Source organism: Rana temporaria, chromosome 4, assembly GCF_905171775.1.
Source record: "Rana temporaria chromosome 4, aRanTem1.1, whole genome shotgun sequence".
Lineage (NCBI taxonomy): Eukaryota > Metazoa > Chordata > Amphibia > Anura > Ranidae > Rana > Rana temporaria.
In genome coordinates, this window is record NC_053492.1 from 390853224 (window position 1) to 390874727 (window position 21504).

Sequence of the window (21504 nt, forward strand, 5' to 3'; positions counted from 1 at the left end):
AGTCTGACTGTGTGTATGCTATGGGTGTGGCAGGACAAATCAATTAGGACAAAAATCCAAGGGAAATTTTGTTGGATGTCCTACCGTGTGTACGGGGCTTTAGGCGGGCAGTAGAGTCTCTGAAGATGATGCCCTGTGTCTAGCCTGTGCCTATAATAATAGTGGCACCATGGGGACGCAAGGATTAATTCAAAGACTAACAAACGATCTAAAAGGTAGTATGTGCAACTTAGCACTTTTTGATCAGATCAGGTTCTTTTTAAGCTAAAAGAGATAAAACTTTCAACATGCCAATTTACATGTTGCCTAGCAGCAAATAAAGGGTTCTGATCTAATCTGCAACATTCACACAGGCCTACCTAACTTCAATGAAATGTTCTAATTGATTACAGTAAATACACATATAAATATATATATTAGTGGCAGCAGGCAGGTTAAATTCCCTGGTTGCATCCAGGATGCAGTGTATATATCCCCTAGGTTCAGGCTTTATGCCAGTTTATACCTCTAGGGGGAGTGCTGGGAGTCCTGCTGGGAAGACTTGATGAGCCCAGCTGAATTAGGCTCATTAGGTCCTCTACAAAAACTCCCAGGATGCAGAGAGATATGCTCCAACCTGGAACCAGATCTGTGTGATTAGTCTGGGGAGTGTGATCTCTGTGCGGTGAGACCAAGCCTGTGTGGCTATTGCTAAGAGATTTAAACAGCAGGGAGTCAGGGACTGGGGCAGCACAAGGCTGTACCCAGTTGTTAGTTAGGCCCTTTTCACACTACAAAATAAATCCGTTTTAACAATCCGTATTAAAATCCGTCAGATAATGTTAAAAAACGGAAGTTATACGTCCTTTATAAAATATCATTAAAGTCTATGGGATTTTTTTATGTTCCGTAAAGATCCGTAATAGTCCGTTATAACGTACGGACGTTAGTTATAACGGAATATGTGACGGGTCTTGCACTATTTTTTGTCCATTTTTTGTCCGTTGCAAGTAACGGATATATTAACATCCGTTATATTTTAACATTGAAGTCTATGGCGCACGGACGTTAGTAAATGTCTCCGTAAATGTCCGTTATGTTAACGGACGTTAATTTTACTGAGCATGCTCAGTAAAGACTTCTGGAGCTGGACTTCAAGAAAGGGTGAAATGTTTTTTATTAACGGACGTTAGAAAGGAATGATATAACGGATGTATACGGATAAACATTATCCGTTTTCAATAAAGGAAGAATGGTAAAATATTTATCCGTATGTATCCGTTATTAAATCCGTTAATAAACGTCCGTTAATAGGTGTAATACGGATATTATAAAACGGACATACAATCCATAGTGTGAAAGAAGCCTTAGGCCGGGTACTCACGACCAAACATGTATGGTGAAAGCGGTCCGTCGGACCGTTTTCACCATACATGTCTGCCAGAGGGCTTCTGTACGATGGTTGTACACACCATCGTACAGAAGTCCGCGCGTAAACAATACGCGGGGCGTGTCCGCGGTGTCGCCGCGTCGATGACGCGGTGTCGCCGCGACAATGACGCGGCGACGTGGGCGGCCCGCCTTTAAAATGCTTCCACGCATGCGTCGAAGTCATTCGACGCATGCGAGGGACGGCGGGCGCCTGGACATGTACGGTAGGTCTGTACTGACGACCGTACATGTCCGAGCGGGCAGGATTCCAGCGGACTGTTTTAAAACAAGTCCAGGAATATTTGTCCGCTGGGAAAAGGCCCGGCGGGCAAATGTTTGCTGGAATTCGGCCCGCTCGCGCCCACACACGACCAAACATGTCTGCTGAAACTGGCCTGCGGGCCAGTTTCAGCAGACATGTTTGCTCGTGAGTATGGGGCCTTAGGGACACCAACATTTAAAGCGAGCAAGTCAAGTTGACCAGGATTTCTTTTTGTATGTCTTTTGTTTTCTGTCATATTTTAATTTGTATACAGTTCAAATAAAATCGCACCTTTTTGTTTTCCTCCTACCACTGTCTGCTGTGCCTAGTGTTTTTTGTGTGCTGAACCCTTCCAGGGGGTCACACACACCCGCTGCCGGGCTAACCCCTCACAATATATATCTTGATAACTGCATGGGTACACAAATGGAATTATGGTACAAGCCATCTTGTGTCCACTAAGAACTTGTTCACGCCAGGTACAGAAATGCGTGCAAAAGCATACAATTTCCTGCACCGTACAAAGATAAATATGCTAGCATGTGTACCATTATTTCCCAATGGTACCTCCATGCTTCTAGAAAACATGTGCAGTACCATGTTTGTGTGGAGAGAGTTTAAAAGCTGTGCCAGCACCTTTTTTTTGCACTTCGCACACATTGGGCAGCCTATTAAAATTAATGTCTGAGGATGAAAGAATGTCCGTAATAGGCGGAGCACTAAACACAGTGTCTGCTGGAAAACTGCATGTTCCGCCTATCATTATTATTATTATTATTATACAGGATTTATATAGCACCAACAGTGTGCGCAGCATCAGGGAAGACAGTACAGTCACAATACAATTCAATACAGGAAGGATCAGAGGGCCCTGCTCGTTAGAGCTTACAGTCTAAAAGGGAGGGTCAAGTGGAACAAAGGGTAGTAGCAGTGGGGGATGATCAGATGGACAAAATGAAAAATACAGTAGTTAGGTGTGGGTAGGATAGGCTTCTCTGAAGAGGAGGGTTTTTTAGAGATCCTCTAAAAGCTAATAGAGAAGGAGATAGACGGACAGATTGGAGTAAGAAGTTCCATAGGCTTGGAGAGGCTCTGGAAAAGTCCTGGAGACGAGCATGGGATGAGGTGATGAGAGAGCTAGAGAGCAGGAGGTCTTGAGAAGAACGAAGAAAACGATTAGGTTGGTATTTAGAGACTAGGTATTTAGAGACTATCATGGAACAGAACGAGGAGGAGGCGCAACTTTTCAAGAATGGCCGCCCGCCGTCTGACTCTGCAGTGCACCATAATCAGATAAACAGAACGAGGAGGAGGCGTGACTTTTCCAAAATGTCCACCCGCCGTCTGACTCTGCACCATAATCAGGTACACAGTCAGGAGTAAAGAATCATGTATGGCGATCGGCAAGGCTGCAATGGGCACATTGAGGTGAGATTGCAATGGGCACAGTGAGGTGAGATTGCAATGGGCACAGTGAGGCGTGCAAATGGGCATTGCTGACCCTCTTTTCCACTTACAGTAGCTGCTGCATTTCTCACCCTCGGCTTATACTCGAGTAAATACGTTTTCCCATTTTTTTTGTGGTAAAATTAGGTGCCTCGGCTTATACTCGAGTATATACGGTATATCAAGACATCGCTTGTATATCAAGTCAAGATGTATTGAAACATTTTGCTTGTCTTTCAAAATGCTCTCAAACCAAGGTTTTACTGTATGGGTAGCAAATTTAGGTGTCTAATCATACAGCCAATGGCCCGGATTCAAAGAGAATTGCGCTTTTTTTGCGGAGGCGCAGGGCAACGAGTTTGCCCTGCGCCCCCGCAAATTTGCTCCGCTGCCCTCGATTCACGGAGCAGTAGCTACGTAAATTGCGAGGGCGCGCCAGGCAAAATTGCCCGGCGCTAGAGCACGCAATTTAAATGATCCCGTAGGGGGCGGGAATCATTTAAATTAGGCCCGCTCCCTCGCCGAGCGTAGAGCGAAGGCTCCGTCGGGAAACTTTCCCGACGTGCATTGCGGCAAATGACGTCGCAAGGACGTCATTTGCTTCAGAGTGAACGTGAATGGCGTCCAGCGCCATTCACGAATCACTTACGCAAACGACGTAACATTCAAATATCGCGACGCGGGAACGACGGGTATCCTTTAGCATTGGCTGCCCCTACTATTAGAAGGGGCAGCCTTACGCTAAACACGCCGTACGGAAACGACGTAACTTGCGTACGCAGGGCTCGCGCAACATTGTGAATCGGTGTTAGTATGCAATTTGCATACTATACAGTGAGCACAATGGGAGCGCCCCCTAGCGGGCATCGCAAGAATGCAGCCTAAAATATGCGTGGCATAAGAGCCTTATGCCACGCAGATTTTAGGCTGCAGTCGGCGTTACGATGTTCCTGAATCAGGAGCATTCGTAACGCCGGAGCAAGTAAGCAATTGCGCTGTGTAACCTATGGTTACACAGGCGCAATTGCTTATTGAATCTGGGCCAATGAAAACAAAAATCGAATTTGTCCTAATGGTAACGAAGCACATGTCATTGCTCCTTCAATATGCAAACTGTTTAATACAAACCGCGATCTCCAACTCTCTGAAATAACCGTGTATAAAAACGTACTTTCAAAATGAATACTCACCTAAAGTATTCTACAAAACTATCTGACATTGATGTCAGGACGAACAAGAAAAGCATGAGATCTCTTTGTAGCCAGTCTCATACATATGCAGATATCCAACGACTTTTGCCTATTTTTTGAAGGGGGCAATAAAAAAGATAAAAAAAATCTGAAATTAAAATGTACAAACCTCACGTGAAAATAAACAATATTTCCATACTGGTCGATGTTGATTTTTCCAGGTAGACAGGCAATCTTCTGCTCTGCTTCCTTTGTCAACAGCTTCTTACATAAACAGCACCTACAAGAGAATATTTACACTGCTGATCTCCATAACCGCTGTTTACAACAAAGAATCTAACATTTATGTCTGACATGTGCTTACCTGTACAAAGTTGAAGCGTTCGATGGAGAATCTGGGTTCTTAAACTCTGAATCAAAAAGTCTTTCTATTTTTTTGCAGAATATTTTGCTGTAAAAAAAACAAAAAAAAAACAAACATACACTTACAAAATGCTAAAAGACAAGCTAAAAAAAAGTTCTCCCTGGTTCTACTTGCCGATAGGTGGAAGTCTAAAGGTGCCACCTTGCACATGCATAGGCCCAGATTCACAAAGCACTTACGCCGACGTATAACACGTTACGCCGACGTAAGTGCCAATGTGCGCCGGCGTATGTGTGCGACAGACCCACGAACCAACATGCGCTTAAAAACAGGCTACACCCTGCCGACGTAGCTTGCACACGCTGGCGTAGGGTGGGCGCACATATGGGCTGGGCGCATGTTGCTGCTCCCATTGATTAGCCATTCAAACATGCAAATTAGGGAAATACGCTGATTCACGAACGTGCGTGTGCCTGGCGCATGCTACGTATTGTGCATTGGACGTGTGTCTGGCTGGGCGTACATTATGTTCATGGCGTATGCGGTGATCCGACGTAGCTTAGGCAGTTATGCCGGCGTGGTTGTGAGCAGGCGCAGGGGGGTGCTGTGTATCCCCATAAATGACGTGCAACCCGGCAACAGACATGCACTGGTCTGCACCAGGGAACACAAGCCGGCGTATTGTGCGTTGGACGTGTGTCTGGCTGGGCGTACATTATGTTAATGGCGTATGCGGTGATCCAACGTAGCTTAGGCAGTTGTGCCGGCGTGGTTGTGAGCAGGCGCAGGGGGGTGCTGTGTATCCCCATAAATGACGTGCAACCCGGCAACAGACATGCACAGGTCTGCACCAGGGAACGCAAGCCAGCGTATTGTGTGTTGGACGTGTGTCTGGCTGGGCGCACATTATGTTCATGGCGTACGCGGTGATCCGACGTAGCTTAGGCAGTTGTGCCGGCGTGGTTGTGAGCAGGCGCAGGGGGGTGCTGTGTATGCGTCCATGTCATGGCGCATGCGCAGTTCGTGATACGTACCTGTCTGGCGCTCGGCCCATCATTTGCATGGGGTCACGCCCACTTCCACTTACGCCGGCGTGCGCCTTCGAAACCTACGCCACTCTGGCGCAGCGTTGGGAGCACTGGCTTGCTGAATGCAATGCTTGCCTCTCCGCGCTACGTTGGCGTGGCGTACGGTGTTTGCTCTACGGCGGCGTAATGTGCGCCTTGCTCTCTGTGAATCTGGGCCATAGCCTCCTTGATCTCCTTACACTCAACTTATCATTGCGTCCTCAATGTTCTTTCCTACTCTGCAGCTGTCCATACTTCTGGGTATGGTGGACCATGTGACCACCTTCCCTGTGACAAGGCTCATGTCTAGCAGCCAATCACTAGATCCAGGAACTGTTATATGACTGGGGAGAGTGAGGTCATCAACAATGGTAATCTCAGTGGTGGCTGCAGAGGAGGAATGATTGGCCAGGAAATGCTGGTCGGGTCGAGTATAAGGGGGTCAGAGCAGAGATACGGTCGGTTTACCCTGCATGGGCGAGGTTAAAGTTTCTCAGCAAAAGTGTAACTCAACATAAACTTTTTTTTGGGGGTAGAGTGAGGAGGTTTAGTATTAGTATTGGCTGATAGCAGAGGCATTGAAGAGTTGATTGAAAAATTCAAAGTAAATAAAAACTAGCATTTCTAAATACATTTTTTTTATTAAAATAATAAACATCTTATACATATCTGCTCTGTGCAATGGTATTGTAAAGAGCTGCCCCGAACCTCCTCTTCTGGGGTCCCCCTTCGGCACTGCTCCACCCCTTCTGTGTCTGCAAACTGTATGCCATGGGGCATATGTACAGGCTCAATCCCAAGCCGGGTTGTGTACATCCATAGACACACAAAGTGTGGCTTGGCCCCGCCCCCTGCCCTCTCTTCACAGCATTTGATTGACAGCAGCAGGAGCAAATAGCTGCTGCTGCTGCTGCTGCCTCAGTCCCAGTGGAGGGAGAGGGGAGAGAAGTTATGCAGCATTGCTGTGTGCTGGATTGATTGAGGAATATTTGTGGAAGAGGGCAAACAGCAAGTTGTAAAACTTTTCTTTACTTAAATGTAGAGAACGCATTAAAGGGGTTGTAAAGGTTTTTTTTTTCTAAATAACAAACATATCATACTTACCTCCACTCTGCAGTCTTCTGGGGTCCCTCGGCGGCTGTTTCGGCTCCTCCCCGCAAGAGCTAACCCCCTTCTGGGAAGCGCTCTTCCAAGGAGGTTAGCTTGCGGGCATGCTCCCGTGTAATACAGGGGCGGCCACAGCCACCAAGTGTATTACTCGGCCCCGCCTCCCGGCACGCCGCGTCATTGATTTGATTGACAGCAGAGGGAGCCAATGGCTGCGCTGCTATCAATCATCCATTGACGAGGCCACAAGAGCTGGGGAAACCAACGCGGGATCGCGCCCACGGAGATTCGGCCTCAGGTAAGTAAAACGGGGGATCGGGGGTGCCTGTAACTATCAGATGTTTTTTCACCTTAAAGCGGAGTTCCGGCCACAATTTCACTTTTTAAATATAAATACCCCTGTGATACACAAGCTTAATGTATTCTAGTAAAGTTAGTCTGTAAACGAAGGTCCGTTTTGTTAGGTTGTTACAGCATTTAGACACTTTATAAAATAGAAATTGACTGGGGCCATCTTAAGTGTGGGCATCATGAAGCCAGACTGTATGACTTCCTGGATTTCAGCCTTGCAGATCTAGCACATGCTCAGTGCTGCACAAGCAGTGTCAGATCAGGTTTCAGCACCTGTGCTGTCCAAGTCACATGATTCTTTGAGACTGGGGAGTGCACAGACTCCTGGAAAGTTACACCCACTACATTCCCAGGAGTCTGTGCGGTGTAGGTTAGGAAGCATTAAGCACCTAGGTGCAGGAAGTGGGAAGATTAACTATTCTGCCTAGCAACAACACTTTGAAGGCATCTAAAAAAAAAAAAAAATTCGTAAAGGACTAATGAATTTTTTTTAAAACTACTCATGTAATGTTATATTTATGGGTGGAACTCCACTTTAAAGGAGTTGTAAAGGAAACAGTTTTTTCACCTTAATGCATTCCGCCCCCAGCCCCCCGTTATACTTACCTGACCCCTCGAATGTCCCGCGCTCGGTCCCCGAGATCCTCTTCGCCGCTCAGCCTGGCCGCTGATTGGCTAGAGCGGATGGATTGAAAGCAGCGCAGCATTGGCTGGCGCTGCTGTCAATCACATCCAGTGACATGGCATGCAGAGGGGCGGGGCTGAGTGAAACAGTGAGCTGCTATGGGAGCGCGCCCGCAAGGACTACACACAATGCAAGCTCTCTCGCATGAATGTGTGTAGTTCTTGCGGGGAGGACCAGAGACAGCCGCCGAGGGACCCCAGAAGACGTGGATCGGGGCCACTTTGTGCAAAACAAGCTGCACAGTGGAGGCAAGTATAACATGTTAGTTAATTATTTTTTTGTTTGTTTACAACCTCTTCAATACATAGAATGCATTAAGGTGAAAAAACACAGAAGGTTTAGAACCCCTTTAAGGTCAAAAATGTTTTAGCTTTTGAACCAATTTAAAGTGGTTCTAAAGGCAAAAAGGTGTTTTTTTTGGTTACCTTAATGCATTCTCTGCATTAAGGTAAAAAACCTTCTGCATGCAGCTCCCCCCTCAGACCACTTTCATACTCACCTGAGCCCAATCTCGATACAGCGATGTGAACAAGAGCAGATGCTCTTTCCGCTCTCACCCTGCTCATTGGTTCTGTTACAGCTGCGGAAGCCGTTGGCTCCCCTTGCTGTCAATCACAGCCAGTGAGGAGAAAGCGGGGGTGGGGCCCAGCTGCACTCTGTGTGTCTTATGGACACACAGGGGCAGATTCTCAAAAGAGATACGCCGTCGTATCTCTGAGTCCGCCCGTCGTATCTATGCGCCCAATTCATAGAATCAGTTACGCATAGATAACCATTAGATCCAACAGGCGTAAGGCTCTTACGCTGTCGGATCTTAAATGCAATTTTTTTTTTCGCCGCTAGGTGTCGCTTTCCCGATCAAGTATGCAAAATACGCGAATTCCCGAACGTACGCACGACCGACGCAGTGAAGTTACAACGTTTACGTAAGATTTGCGACGTGTAAAGTTGCCCCTGGGTATATGAGGCACAGTCAATGTTAAGTATGGCCGTTGTTCCTGCGTCGAAATTTGAAAATTTACGTCGTTTGCGTAAGTCGTCCGTGAATGGCGCTGGACGCCATTTACGTTAACGTCTAAACCAATGACGTCCTTGCAAAGTCATTTAGCGCAATGCACGTCGGGAAATTTTAGAGACGGCGCATGCGCGGTACGTTCGGCGTGGGAACGCGCCTAATTTAAATGATCCACGCCCCCTACCCGGATCATTTGAATTAGGCTGGCTTGCGCCGGAGGATTTACACTACGCCGCCGCAACTTTACAGGCAAGTGCTTTGTGAATCAAGCACTTGCCCGTAAAACTTGCGGCGGCGTAACGTAAATGAGATACGTTACGCTGCCGCAAAGATGCGGGGATCTACAAGAATCTGGCCCACAGAGCTGACTTTGAGAGGATGCACGAATGCCCCCAAAGCAAGAGGCTTGCTATGGGGGCACTAGCTGGGGGAGGGGGGAGAGGCAGCACCAGCGGGGAGACCAGACAACAGGCTGCAAACATATTTTACCTACCAAGCTGCTCCACAGACACATATAATATAAACAAGGTTGTCTACCACACTCATTGGCGGCTGAAGCTAATTGGCTGCAGCTGCTGATCAAGCAAAATCTTCCAACATGTCCCTTTGTTCGATCGACTTCTGTTGAGCAGGGATGATCAAACACTGATCAAAATTCATGTGGTCCTTGTTGAACCGACCGCATTTGATCAGTGCATTGGCCATCCACTGTTCAAATAGAGTACAATGACAAAGAGAACAAACGACATAGCAACTATACAGCATTGCTAAACATTCAGAACACACACAAAACAATCCCATTTAGCTGCCCCATGTACAAATATAAACACAAACTATACACAGAAACAAGGATTTTCAAACATTAACACATAATCAATTGATTTCTATTAGGACTCTTTCACATGGAGCGCCCGTACAGGTCCGCCTGTCAGTTTTTTTTGTGGACCTGTACGGGCGCTCCGTGCTCCTCTATGGAGCCGCGGATGTCAGCGGTGACATGCCCGCTGACATCCGACCCGCTCCGATCCGCCAAAGTGTGACGGAGGAAAAACCTACTTTTCCATCCATCTGGCCGACCGGATCGGGTGAACACGGACATACGGTCCGTGTTCATCCGATCCCCCTCATAGGGGGGAGCGGAGAAAAGACAGGGCGGTCCCTGCACAGTGTGCGGGGACCGCCCTGTCATCCGCCGGCTCAGCGGGGATCAACGGAGCGATCCCCGCTGAGCAAGCGGAGGTGCACGGGGCGGATCATTACTGATCCGCCCAGTGTGAAAGGGGCCTTAGGTTAAAAAAATTCAATTGAAGATTTACAAAAACATTAAAAGACTCTGCTTTCTTTTAATTTTTACCCAGAATACAGTAGTTGAAAAGCAATAATAATAATAATAAAAAATAAAAAAATAAATCACTAAAAATTCCACCTGTAAAATGTGTTATGCCTTGTACACACGACCGTTTTTGATGTCAAGGAAAAAAACTGCGTGATTCTTGTCAAGCCTGCCTTGCATACACACGATCATGGAAAAAAAATGCTTGAGCAAAGCGCGGTGATGTACAACATGTACGACGGCACTATAAAGGGGAAGTTCCATTCGGATGGCGCCACCCTTTGGGCTGCCTTTGCTGATTTCGTGTTACTAAAAGTTTGGCGAGAGACGATTCGCGATTTTCAGTCTTCGTGGTTTTCAGTCTGTGATGCCGCCTACACACGATCATTTTTCGGCGTTAAAAAAAACGTTGTTTTAAAAAATGGCATTTAACCCTGGTTCACACTGGGTACGATTTGGAACGATTTGAGATGCGATTTGACATGTCAAATCGCATCTCAAATCGGCGGCAATTGTCGGCAATGGCACTGTCCTAATCAGTGCGACGCCGCATCTGCGATTTCAAAAAGTAGTTCCTGTACTACTTTTTGCGATTTCGGGCCGCGATTTACATTAAATTGCGGCCGAAATCGCGGCAAAATCGCAGCCGCGAAATCGCGCATTTTACCGCGATTTTGAATTCGCAGCAGTGTGAACCTAGGCTCAAAATGATCGTGTGTGGGCTTCACATCATTTTTCGGGTTCTGAAAAACGACAAAAAAAAATTCGAACATGCTGCATTTTTTAATGACGTTTTAAACAAAGTAGTTTTTCGGGTTGTAAAAAATTATCGTGTGTGGGCTAAAACAACGTTAAAAACCCGCGCATGCTCAGAAGCAAGTTATGAGACGGGAGCGTTCGTTCTGGTAAAACTACCATTCGTAATGGGGTAAGCACATTCATCACGCTGTAACAGACAGAAAAGCGCAAACCGTCTTTTACTAACACGGAATCAGCTAAAGCAGCCCCAAGGGTGGCGTCATCCGCATGGAACCTCCCCTTTATAGTGCCGTCGTTTGTGTTGTACGTCACCACGCTTTGCTAGAGCCCTTTTTTAAAACGATGGTGTGTGGGCAACGTCGTTTTAATGATGAAGTTGGAAAAACTTAGTTTTTTTCTATATGCCGAAAAACTTCGTTTTTTTCATGCTGAAAAATCGTGCATTACAGCGTGACGAATGTGCTATCTCCATTACAAACGCTAGTTTTACCAAAACGAGTGCTCCCGTCTCTTAACTTGCTTCTGAGCATGCGCGTTTTTTTCCCGTTGTTAAAGCCTACACACGACCGTTTTTCACGACGTGAAAAATGACGAGAAAAATTAGAGCATGTTCTAAATTTTTAATGGCCATTTTTCACGTCGAGAAAAATTCTCTGGAGCCCACACACGATCGTTTTTAATGACCAATTTAAAAAATTGCATTTTTCTCGTCATGAAAAACGGTCGTGTGTACGCGGCATTATTGTTACAAATATGGGGCCAGATTCACAGAAAAAGTACGCCGGAGTATCTTTATTTTGAATTCACAAACAAAGATACGACGGCATTTGGCTAAGATCCGACAGGCGTACGGCTTCGTACGCCTTCAGATCTTAGGATGCAATACTTCGGCGCCCGCTTGGTGGAGTTTGTGTCGTTTTCCTCATCGGGTATGCTAATTAGCTGTTTACGGCGATCCACGAAGGTAAGCGCGTTCGTCGCATTCTCTTACGTCGTCGCTAGTCGGCTTTTCCCGTCGTAAAGTTGCGATTGCTATTTAGGTGGTGTAAAATTAGACAGCCCATGTTAAAGTATGGCCGTCATTCACGCATCAAATTTCAAATCAATTTTTTTTTTGCGTAAGTCGTCCGGGAATACGAAAGTACGTAACGCACGTTGCCGTTCAAAACATTACGTCGGGGCAACGTCATTTCACGCAAAGCACGGCGGAAAATTTCAAAACGGAGCATGCGCAGTACGTTCAGCACGGGAACGCGCCTAATTGAAATGATACACGCCCCATTTGAATTAGGCGGGCTTGCGCCGGACGGCTTTACGCTACGCCGCCGCAAGTTTACAAGCAAGTGCTTTGTGAATCAAGCACTTGCGCAGAAAACTTGCGGTGGTGTAACGTAAATGGGATACGTTACGCCGCCGGATTTCTACATGAATCTGGCCCATGGAATTTACAATCTTTTTCCAACAGAGCTTTATGCAAAGTAAACTACATATACATTTTTGTTATTTTGTTATTTATACCTCTTAAATTTGTCTTTCCTGTCTTTTATATCATCTGCCTCATTATGAGTGAAGAGATCAGTGATCCTGGTTAATAAGTTGGCATTAATGCAGTTCATATTGCACGGGGTGGCTACAATGGCACTCATGTTCTTGTGACAGTAATTTATGCATGCCTCTACCTATACAAAGAAAGAGTAAAGAGAACAACAAATAAAAAATAGGATTCAGGTTCAAAATCAAGCGGTATTTGAATAGTGAGAAGTTAAACAGAAGAGGTAAATATATCCAGGGTATATTAAAACTGGAAAGTCACTTCCAAAAGCACCGTGTGCAAAATAGACAGAGGGGGGTATTTACGAAAGACAAATCCACTTAGCACTACAAGTGCAAAGTGCACATGAAATTGCACTGAGAATGCACTTGGAAGTGCAGTCGCTGTAAATCTGAGAGGTAGATCTGAAGTGAGGGGAAGCTCTGCTGATTTTATTTTCCAATCATATGCAAGCTAAAATGCTGTTTTTTATTTTCCTTGCATGACCCCCTCAGATCCACAGTGACTGCACTTCCAAGTGCACTTTCAGTCAATTTCAGGAGCACTTTGCACTTGTAGTGCAAAGTGGGCTTGCCTTTCCTAAATAACCCCCAGATTCCTAGGCAAGATCACCAGGTGAAATGAAAAAAAAAAAAAAAACATGAAAAATAAAAATAATGCAGCCACCAAATCTACAGACTTGTAAGCTGCAACATACCGTATTTATCGGGTATTGTGCGCTCTGGCGTATAGCGCGCACCCCTAATGTAGACCCGAAATTCCTGTAAAAAAACATTTTATTACTTACAGTTTTGGGGCCAGATCCACATAGCGAGTACGCCGGCGTATCTACTGATACGCCGGCTTACTTTCAAATTACCCGCGTCGTATCTTTAGTTTGAATCCTCAAACCAAGATACGACGGCTTCTGGGTTCGATCCGACAGGCGTACAGCTTCGTACGCCCTCGGATCGTAGGTGCAATACTTCGGCGCCCGCTGGGTGGAGTTTGCGTCGTTTTCCGTGTCGGGTATGCAAATTAGCTTTTTCCGACGATCCACGAACGTACGCGCGGCCGTCGCATTCTCTTACGTTGTCTCTAGTCGGCTTTTTCCAGCGTATAGTTAAAGCTGCTATTTTGCGGCGTATAGATAGACTTGCCATGTTAAAGTATGAGCGTCGTTCCCGCGTCGAAATTTGAATTTTTTTTTTTGCGTAAGTCGTCCGTGAATAGGGATTGACGTAAGTCACGTCTAAGTTAAAAAAATTACGTCATTGCAACGTCATTTCGCGCAAAGCACGGCGGGAAATTTCGAAACGGAGCATGCGCAGTTCAATCGGCGCGGGGACGCGGTTCATTTAAATTAATCACGCCCCCTACCCGCCGATTTGAATTCCGCCGCCAGAAATACACTATGCCGCCGTAGCTTACGGCGCAAAATCTTCCTGGATTTGACTTAAAGCCAGGTAAGATACAGCGGCGTAGCGTTACAGCGGCGTAGCGTATCTCTGATACGCTGCGCCTATCCAATTATATGTGGATCTGGCCCACGGTGTCTTGCCCGGCGTCCATCGGCGGCCTTGTCCGGTCCGGCGTCCATCTGCGGCCTCGGTGGTGTCCTCCCGGCTTCACCTGTGCTGTCTCCGAGTCGAATCCCCGCGCTCAGTTTGAACGCCTCCGCCGACATATACCGAGCGCAGTACACTTGGGCACGCTCGGCTTCTCACGCATAAACGTCACAGAGCGTGACCACGAGCGAAGCCGAGCCTGGCCGAATGTACCCGAGTGTACTGCGCTCGGTATATGTCGGCAGAGGCGTTCAAACTGAGCGCGGGAAGTGGGTATCGGCGTATCGGGCACCCACGTTTTCCCCCTTATTTTAAGGGGAAAAAAGTGCGCAGCATACGCCGATAAATACGGTATTTTTATTCTCGTAAATATATTTTTAGAGGAATTTGTTTATTATAGTCATGATTCTGTATGAAAAAACATGAATTAGGTATAATGTACTCACCAATGAATCCATCTTTAAAAATTCAGATGATATTAGTATTGAAATAACATTTCCAGGTTCTGCAGAAAAAAATAATTAATTAAAATAATAATAAAAAAAAATATATATATATATATATATATATATATATATATATATATATATATATATATATATATATATATATATATATACATACATACTTTTAGATAAATAAGAAAATTAACAGTATAAAAAACATAGCAGACTTGACAGACTATATAGCTTCTAAAAAAAAAAATCTCACAGTGATGGATGAAGGCTTTTAGAAAGCGATAGATAGGGAGGTTTCAGACATTGCTCCCATTGAAATGCATGCAAATATGAAGCTCTAAAAGACTATGGCCCGGATTCACATACATCGGCGCATATTTATGCCACCGTAGCGTATCTCTTTTACGCTACGCCGGCGCAGCGCACAGAGGCAAGCACTGGATTCACAAAGCACTTGCTCGCACTCGCTCTTAAAGATACGCTGGGTTTCCTCGGCGTAAGCCAGTGTAGGTGGAATTTGGCGTGAGCCATGCTAATGAGGCGTGACCCCATGCAAATGATGGGCCAAGCGTCATAGAAGTACTTAAAATGAACGGCGCATGCGCCGTCCCGTGGCCGCATCCCAGTGAGCGTAACCGACGTGAGCGTAACCTACGCCTAGTCATATTCACGTACAATGTAAACGACAAAAGATACGACGGCTTGTGTTCCCTGGTCCATACCTTTGCATGAGTTGCGCCTCCTATATGGGGAATAACTTTACGCCGGACGTACGACTTACGCAAACCGTGTATATTATGCACCAGGCGCAACTACGTTTGTGAATCGGCATATCTCCCTCATTTGGGAGCGGCAAATGCGCCCGGTGTAAATATGCGCCCACGATACGACGGCGTAGGCAAGTTACGTCGGTCGTAGGAAGCCTATTTTCAGGCGTATCTAGTTTTGTGGGCACGGCGCACAGATACGACGGCGCATATTTGCACTTACGCGACGTATCTCGAGATACGTCGGCGTAAGTGCTTTGTAAATCCGGGCCATAAAGTTTTTGTCCACAGTTTGTCAATGTAGTTCACCAAAGATCATAAGATGTTTTAAACACCCAGTGGGTGACACATGCACCTACGACCTACCATGTGAAAATTACATTTACTAAAATGCTTTTTGTTATTCAGAAACATGGCTGGAAAAAATCTGTTACAAGCGTTTATTTGTATTTTTTTCAGAAGGGAATAACAACAGTTACACCCAACGCTGTATCCTGGCAGGGGGGCAGCACGTAAAGCGTCCCAGCCGTCTTGGGCTACACTGTTAGTGTAGCGCCAGTCTTATGGGGCTGACTGGGCTGAGAGGCAAATTAGTCGAGTACCCCCATACATTGGTCGCAACTGTGGGGGGCGCTGCTTCTAATTTTGACTGTCCTATCATCACTGTGCTATATGATTTCGGCTGCACCATTGGCATGGCTATATCTTCTTATTCCTCTCCATAAAATTATCAGAAAATTGTGCTTAAAGTAGAACTATAGGCAACACTTTTTTTATTTTTTTCATTTTGGATAGAGTAAGGGAGGGTTATAGCCCGTCAGTTTATTTTTTACCATCGCTATCCCATTGCAGAGATTTCCCTTTACTTCCTGCCCCATAGCCAAACAGGAAGTGAGAGGAAATCTATGCAAATTAAGAGAATCCATTGCCCCGCCCCAGGCCTTTAGAACTAGTGTCCCCACTCGAAAATTTCAGGGTGGATCTTAAACAGAAAGAGGTGAGGCCTTGACAGGAAGGGGTAGGTCATATTTAAATTAGGGGGTTCACGAGTTTAGTCAGGCCTAGGGCAGCACAAATCCTAAATACACTACTGGTCACACCCACACAGAGGCTAAAACGTCTGATAGAGATAACAAAGCATCAGGGTAGAGCAATCAAACATCAGTAAACTTCCAGGGACTACAATAAGGTGTTGTTTGAGGGCTCTTCATGGGCCTAAAATTGCAGATAGGTGTTCTAGTTGAGAAGGTAGGCCCAGGCAGAAGAAAATGAGGAAGGGAAAGGGGTGGAAAGTAGACAGGTATAATAAAAACTGGTAGGTAAATGAGAATGGTCTAAACCAGGGCAGGGGGAAGGGATCGAGGAAGGTTTTGAAGGGCAGAAAACAGGGCAAGGTAACCACTTCAGCCCCAGAAGAATTGACCCCCTTTCTGACCAGAATACTTATTGCGATTCGGCACTGCGTCACTTTAACTGACAATTGCGCGGTTGTGTGACGCTGCACCCAAACAAAACTGACGTCCTTTTTCCCCACAAATATAGCTTTCTTTTGGTGGTATTTGATCACCTCTGTAGTTTTAATTTTTTGCGCTATAAACAATAAAAAAAAGCGACAATTTTGAAAAAAAAGCAATATTTTTTACTGTAAATATCCCCCAAAAATATATATATTAAAAAAAAAACAATTTTTTTCCACAGTTTAGGCCGATATGTATTCTTCTACATATTTTTGGTAACAAAAAAATCGCAATAAGCGTATATTAATTGGTTTGCGCAAAAGTTATAGCGTCTACAAAATAGAATTATAGCATTTTTTTTATATTATTTTTATGAGTAATGGCGGCAATCTGTGATTTTTATCGTGACTGTGACATTATGGTGGACGCATCGGACACTTTTGATGCTATTTTGGGATCATTGTCATTTATACAGCGATCAGTGCTATAAAAATGCACTGATTACTGTGTAAATGACACTGTCAGGGAGGGGGTTAACCACTAGGGGGTTATGTGTGTCCTAGGGAGTGATTCTAACTGTGGGGGGCTACCAGTGAAACGACAGTGATCACTGCTCCTGATGACAGAGTGCAGTAGATCACTGTCCTGTCACAAGGCAGAACAGGGAAATGCCTTGTTTACACAGGCATCCCCCTGTTCTGCAGCTCCGTGACACGATCACGGGGGCACGCGGCGGAGCTCGCAGAGGGCACGCGCCTGCAATCACGCTATTTACAGGTATGTCCATATGCGCAGTAATGCCATTTTGCCGACATAATTAGTCATGCAGCGGTCGGCAAGTGGGTAAGAAGTCAGGGACAATGCAGAAGAATTGGTAACCGGGTAGGCATACGTAAGGACGTATCCCCACGGACTCGAGCCTACGGGTCAGGGCAGGCAATGTACAAGATAGGTCAGTCTAGAAGAGTTCAAACCTGGGAAAGCATAAGTAAGCTACGTGTCCCATAATTTAAGAAATTCTGGACAGGAGTCATTAAGAATAGTACCGGCATCATGTTCCAAAAAAATAAGAATAAAAAAAAAGGATTATACTTACCAAGATTTGGTGACTCTTGCTGGTCACTGTCCTCTGCATTACGTTTAACATATTTTATCAGCCAATCAAAGATGTGCACATCACAGTGGACAGAAATGTCCACTTCCTCCCAACGTTGGGAATCTGTGGTTAAATACTCTGCAAAATACTTCATCTCGGATATCAGCAGATCCCGCGGACATATGAAATCTTCCTTAAGGTTCTTGGCTTCATCACATACATGAATGACCATATTGGGCCTTTAAAAAAAAAAAATTAAGATTTTAGAAATGTTCTAAGTGTCACATACAGCAAATGACAAGCGTACAGTAGATCTAAACAATGACTGGATAACATTTAGTGTGCTAGAAAAGTATGTATTATGAAACCATGCTATTTTTTCATAAAATACTGTGTAGCACCCTCTAGTGTGTAACTAGTGTAGGTAAGTTTATTTGGTATGACTCATGGTAACTGTGTGAGTCTGTAATTAGGTTGGGTTACTGCAGGTCAGGCTGGATGGCTCTACTGGGCAGGTCTCTGGTACCTCACTCTGGATCTAGAAACTTGGAGAATCTTCTGGAAGTTGGTGGGCGGAGGCCAGGAGGTCCTGATCTGCATACTGGTACCTCACTCTGGATCTAGAAACTTGGAGAATCTTCTGGAAGTTGGTGGGCGGAGGCCAGGAGGTCCTGATCTACTTTGGGGAATCTGGCCAATCCCCAGGCAGAGGGCCTGGCATTGTGACTGGGTCAGCCAATAAATATGGTGGAGTCTGGCCTGCAGGGGAGTCTAATGGAAGATGGAGTGCTGAGGCTGCTGTTGTGTGGCCTGGAAGGGCACCACGGGTCTGGGGGCTCTGTCTCCAGGCAGGAGCTGAGGAAAGGAAGAAGACGAAAACCTAAGAGAGGGCTTTCCATTACCTTTGGGCTTGTGCAGAAGACATCCGGGCTGGTATGGAAGCATCTGATCAGTTGGTGGCCTGAACAGGAATCTTGCCCAGTGCAGCGGCGAGCAAAGGACAGTTGGAGTACCTCAGCACACCCAGGGGCATACAAGGGGAAAGACTGCTAGACGTAGCATACTTTCCAATGACAGCGTTGTGCTAAATCCTGATCCCTTGTCCTGAGGAGTTCTTCAGAGCAGCCAGGTGGGCTGGTAGTCAAGCAGCCAGGTAGGCTGGTAGCATCTGCCAGTGTCAGAACAAAGTGAGGTTCTGCTGAATAGATACGACATTCCTGCATACAGTTGGGACTTTGTGCTATTTCACTAATGGGGACAGAGGGGACCGAGAGCTCCTAGTCTGTAAAAAACTGATCCATAGAGACTGCGTTTATTCTGGAGGGAGTACAGTCCAGGATCTTCATCACATATGGGCATCCCATAATTCCTATACCCTATCCAAGTTGTTTGCCCATGGACTGATTTCTTGTGCCTGGATGCAAGTTGGAAATACGTGTTGCCTGGCTGTGTAGGAATAGGGGGAACCAGTGACCAGAGGGGCTTTTGTCATCCTTCCATCCATCTTTTCTGCCCCATTCTGTCTATATGCACATCACTGCTCTGGACCAGCTTCCTGATAGTGATCAGTGGGCCATGTCTGCTTAAAGAGGAAGTAAATGCTCTCTAAAAAATAAAAAAAACACCCTGCAAGGCAAAGGCATAATGAGCTAGTATGCATAGCATACTAGCTCATTATGTAGTAGTTAACTGAGATCAAAGCCCCTGCAGCGGTCCTGGGTGACCTCCTCCGTCGCCGCCATGATACCCGGTGTGACTTCCGGGTATTGCTGCTCTGGCGCTGTGACTGGCCGGAGCCGCCCGTGCATGCGCGCGGGTGCCGCCACTAACGGCATGATCAGCGTTAGAAGCGGCACGCTCATGTGCATGCGCCGTAGACATCGGTGCCGGTATTTTCTGCAAATATCTCCTGAACCTTTTAGGTTTGGGAGATATTTGTTGCACCTACAGGTAAGCCTTAATCTAGGCTTACCTGTAGGTTAAAGTGGTTGTAATAGGTTTACAACCACTTTAATGTGTCAGTTTGGCCACTTGTAGTATCCAGCAGGGGTGCATGTGACAGGGTGACAACGCAGAAGCATGACTTGGAGACAACTGTGCCCCCATAACAAAAAGTACCTGAACAAGGGGCCAGATTCACAGAGCAGATATGACGGTGTATCTCCTGATACGCCGTCGTATCTGTTGTTCTATCTATGCGACTGATTCATAGAATCAGTTACGCATAGATATCCCTAAGATCCGACAGGTGTAATTGTTTTACACTGTCGGATCTTAAGATGCAGTACCGCGGCCGCCGCTGGGGGGAGTTCGCGTCGTAAACCAGCGATTTACGGCGATTCCCGACGGTTTTTTCGCGTTCGCTACGTCGCCGCTAGTCTAGTTTCCCGTCGCAAAGTTAGTCGTTTTTTTTGGTGCCTTGACTTTACACAGCAATCGTATTGCTGTATAAAGTATGGCCGTCGTTCCCGCGTCGAAATTTAAAAAATAACGTCGTTTGCGTAAGCCGTCCGGGAATACAGAATTACGCTACGCGCGTCGCCGTTCAAAAAAATGACGTCATGGCGCGCAATGCACGACGGGAGTTCGGAAACGGAGCATGCGCGGTAGGTCCGGCGCGGGAGCGCGCCTAATTTAAATGGCACACGCCCATTTAAATTGGCCCGCCTTGCGCCGGAGGCCGCCGGCGTAGGTTTTCATCGCAAGTGCTTGGTGAATCAGGCACTTGCGATGAAAAATTGCGGCGGTGTAACGTATCTACGATACGTTACGCCGCCGCTCTTCTATGTGAATCTGGCCCAAGGTCCTTTATGATAGGCTCACCAGGTATGTCCTAAATGAGAGCTGCAGATTTAAAAAGACTGAAACAACTTAAAATTACATTGACATGTCAAAGTTTATATGAGAGTTTAGTGACTTGGGCGAGATAAACTTTAATTGGCACTTTTGCACTACAGGTGATAATCTTTCAACAGATTCTGTATAGAATTCCTTTAGTGCATACCGCCCTCTCCTTGTATAAGACCATATAAGATAGGAAAAACATTTTCATACCCCTGGCTTCCAACAGTATGTTCTGCATTCACCGACGGGGAAGAGGTTTCATTCTCTGCAGAACATTTTCTTCCTGATGCAGCACCAGATCTTCCTTCAACACAAAAAAATATTTTGTGATTCTAGCAAGTTAGTTAGAGGGAGAGAAGGGTTTAATATATGTACAGATTAGCTAGTTGTGCTTTTATGTTTTTATTCGTTTTGAGAAACTACATAAGAAAAAAGATACATGTCCAACCTATGTGTGTGTAATTTTTATTCTCGAACAATTCCCCAAAAAAATTTAAAATACAGCTTCTTGAGGAAGATATCTGCAAGTCTTCTGAAGCTGTTGACAGTCTCATCTAGTAACACTTCCTGGGGGAGGGAGTTCCAAATGTTTACTGCTCTAACAGTAAAGAACCCTATTCTACAATCTAAGGTTACACCTCCTTTCTTCTAATGCTACGTACACACGGTCAGAATTTCCAATACTGAAATATTTTGTTTCGTAATTTTGTTTTCGTCCGAAAAATTAATTTATTTAGTTACTCCCGAAATTCGTTTTTATTTATTTTGTTTTTCATAAAAAAAATGCATTTGTC

The 21504-nt window shown here is 45.7% G+C and overlaps 1 protein-coding gene across 3 annotated transcripts in view; it reads right to left on the minus strand.

The window, feature by feature from the left end:
• The window catches only part of SANBR (SANT and BTB domain regulator of CSR), a 97593-nt gene that overhangs the window by 41323 nt on the left and 34766 nt on the right, over positions 1-21504 (minus strand). For all 3 annotated transcript variants that reach the window (XM_040351123.1, XM_040351124.1, XM_040351122.1), the window contains exons 5-10: positions 20921-21014; positions 17867-18105; positions 14535-14593; positions 12508-12668; positions 4673-4759; positions 4478-4588 (exon numbers count right to left, since the gene is read on the minus strand). In XM_040351123.1, the coding sequence (XP_040207057.1) occupies positions 4478-4588; positions 4673-4759; positions 12508-12668; positions 14535-14593; positions 17867-18105; positions 20921-21014 (751 nt within the window). The remainder of the gene's footprint in view (positions 1-4477; positions 4589-4672; positions 4760-12507; positions 12669-14534; positions 14594-17866; positions 18106-20920; positions 21015-21504) is intronic.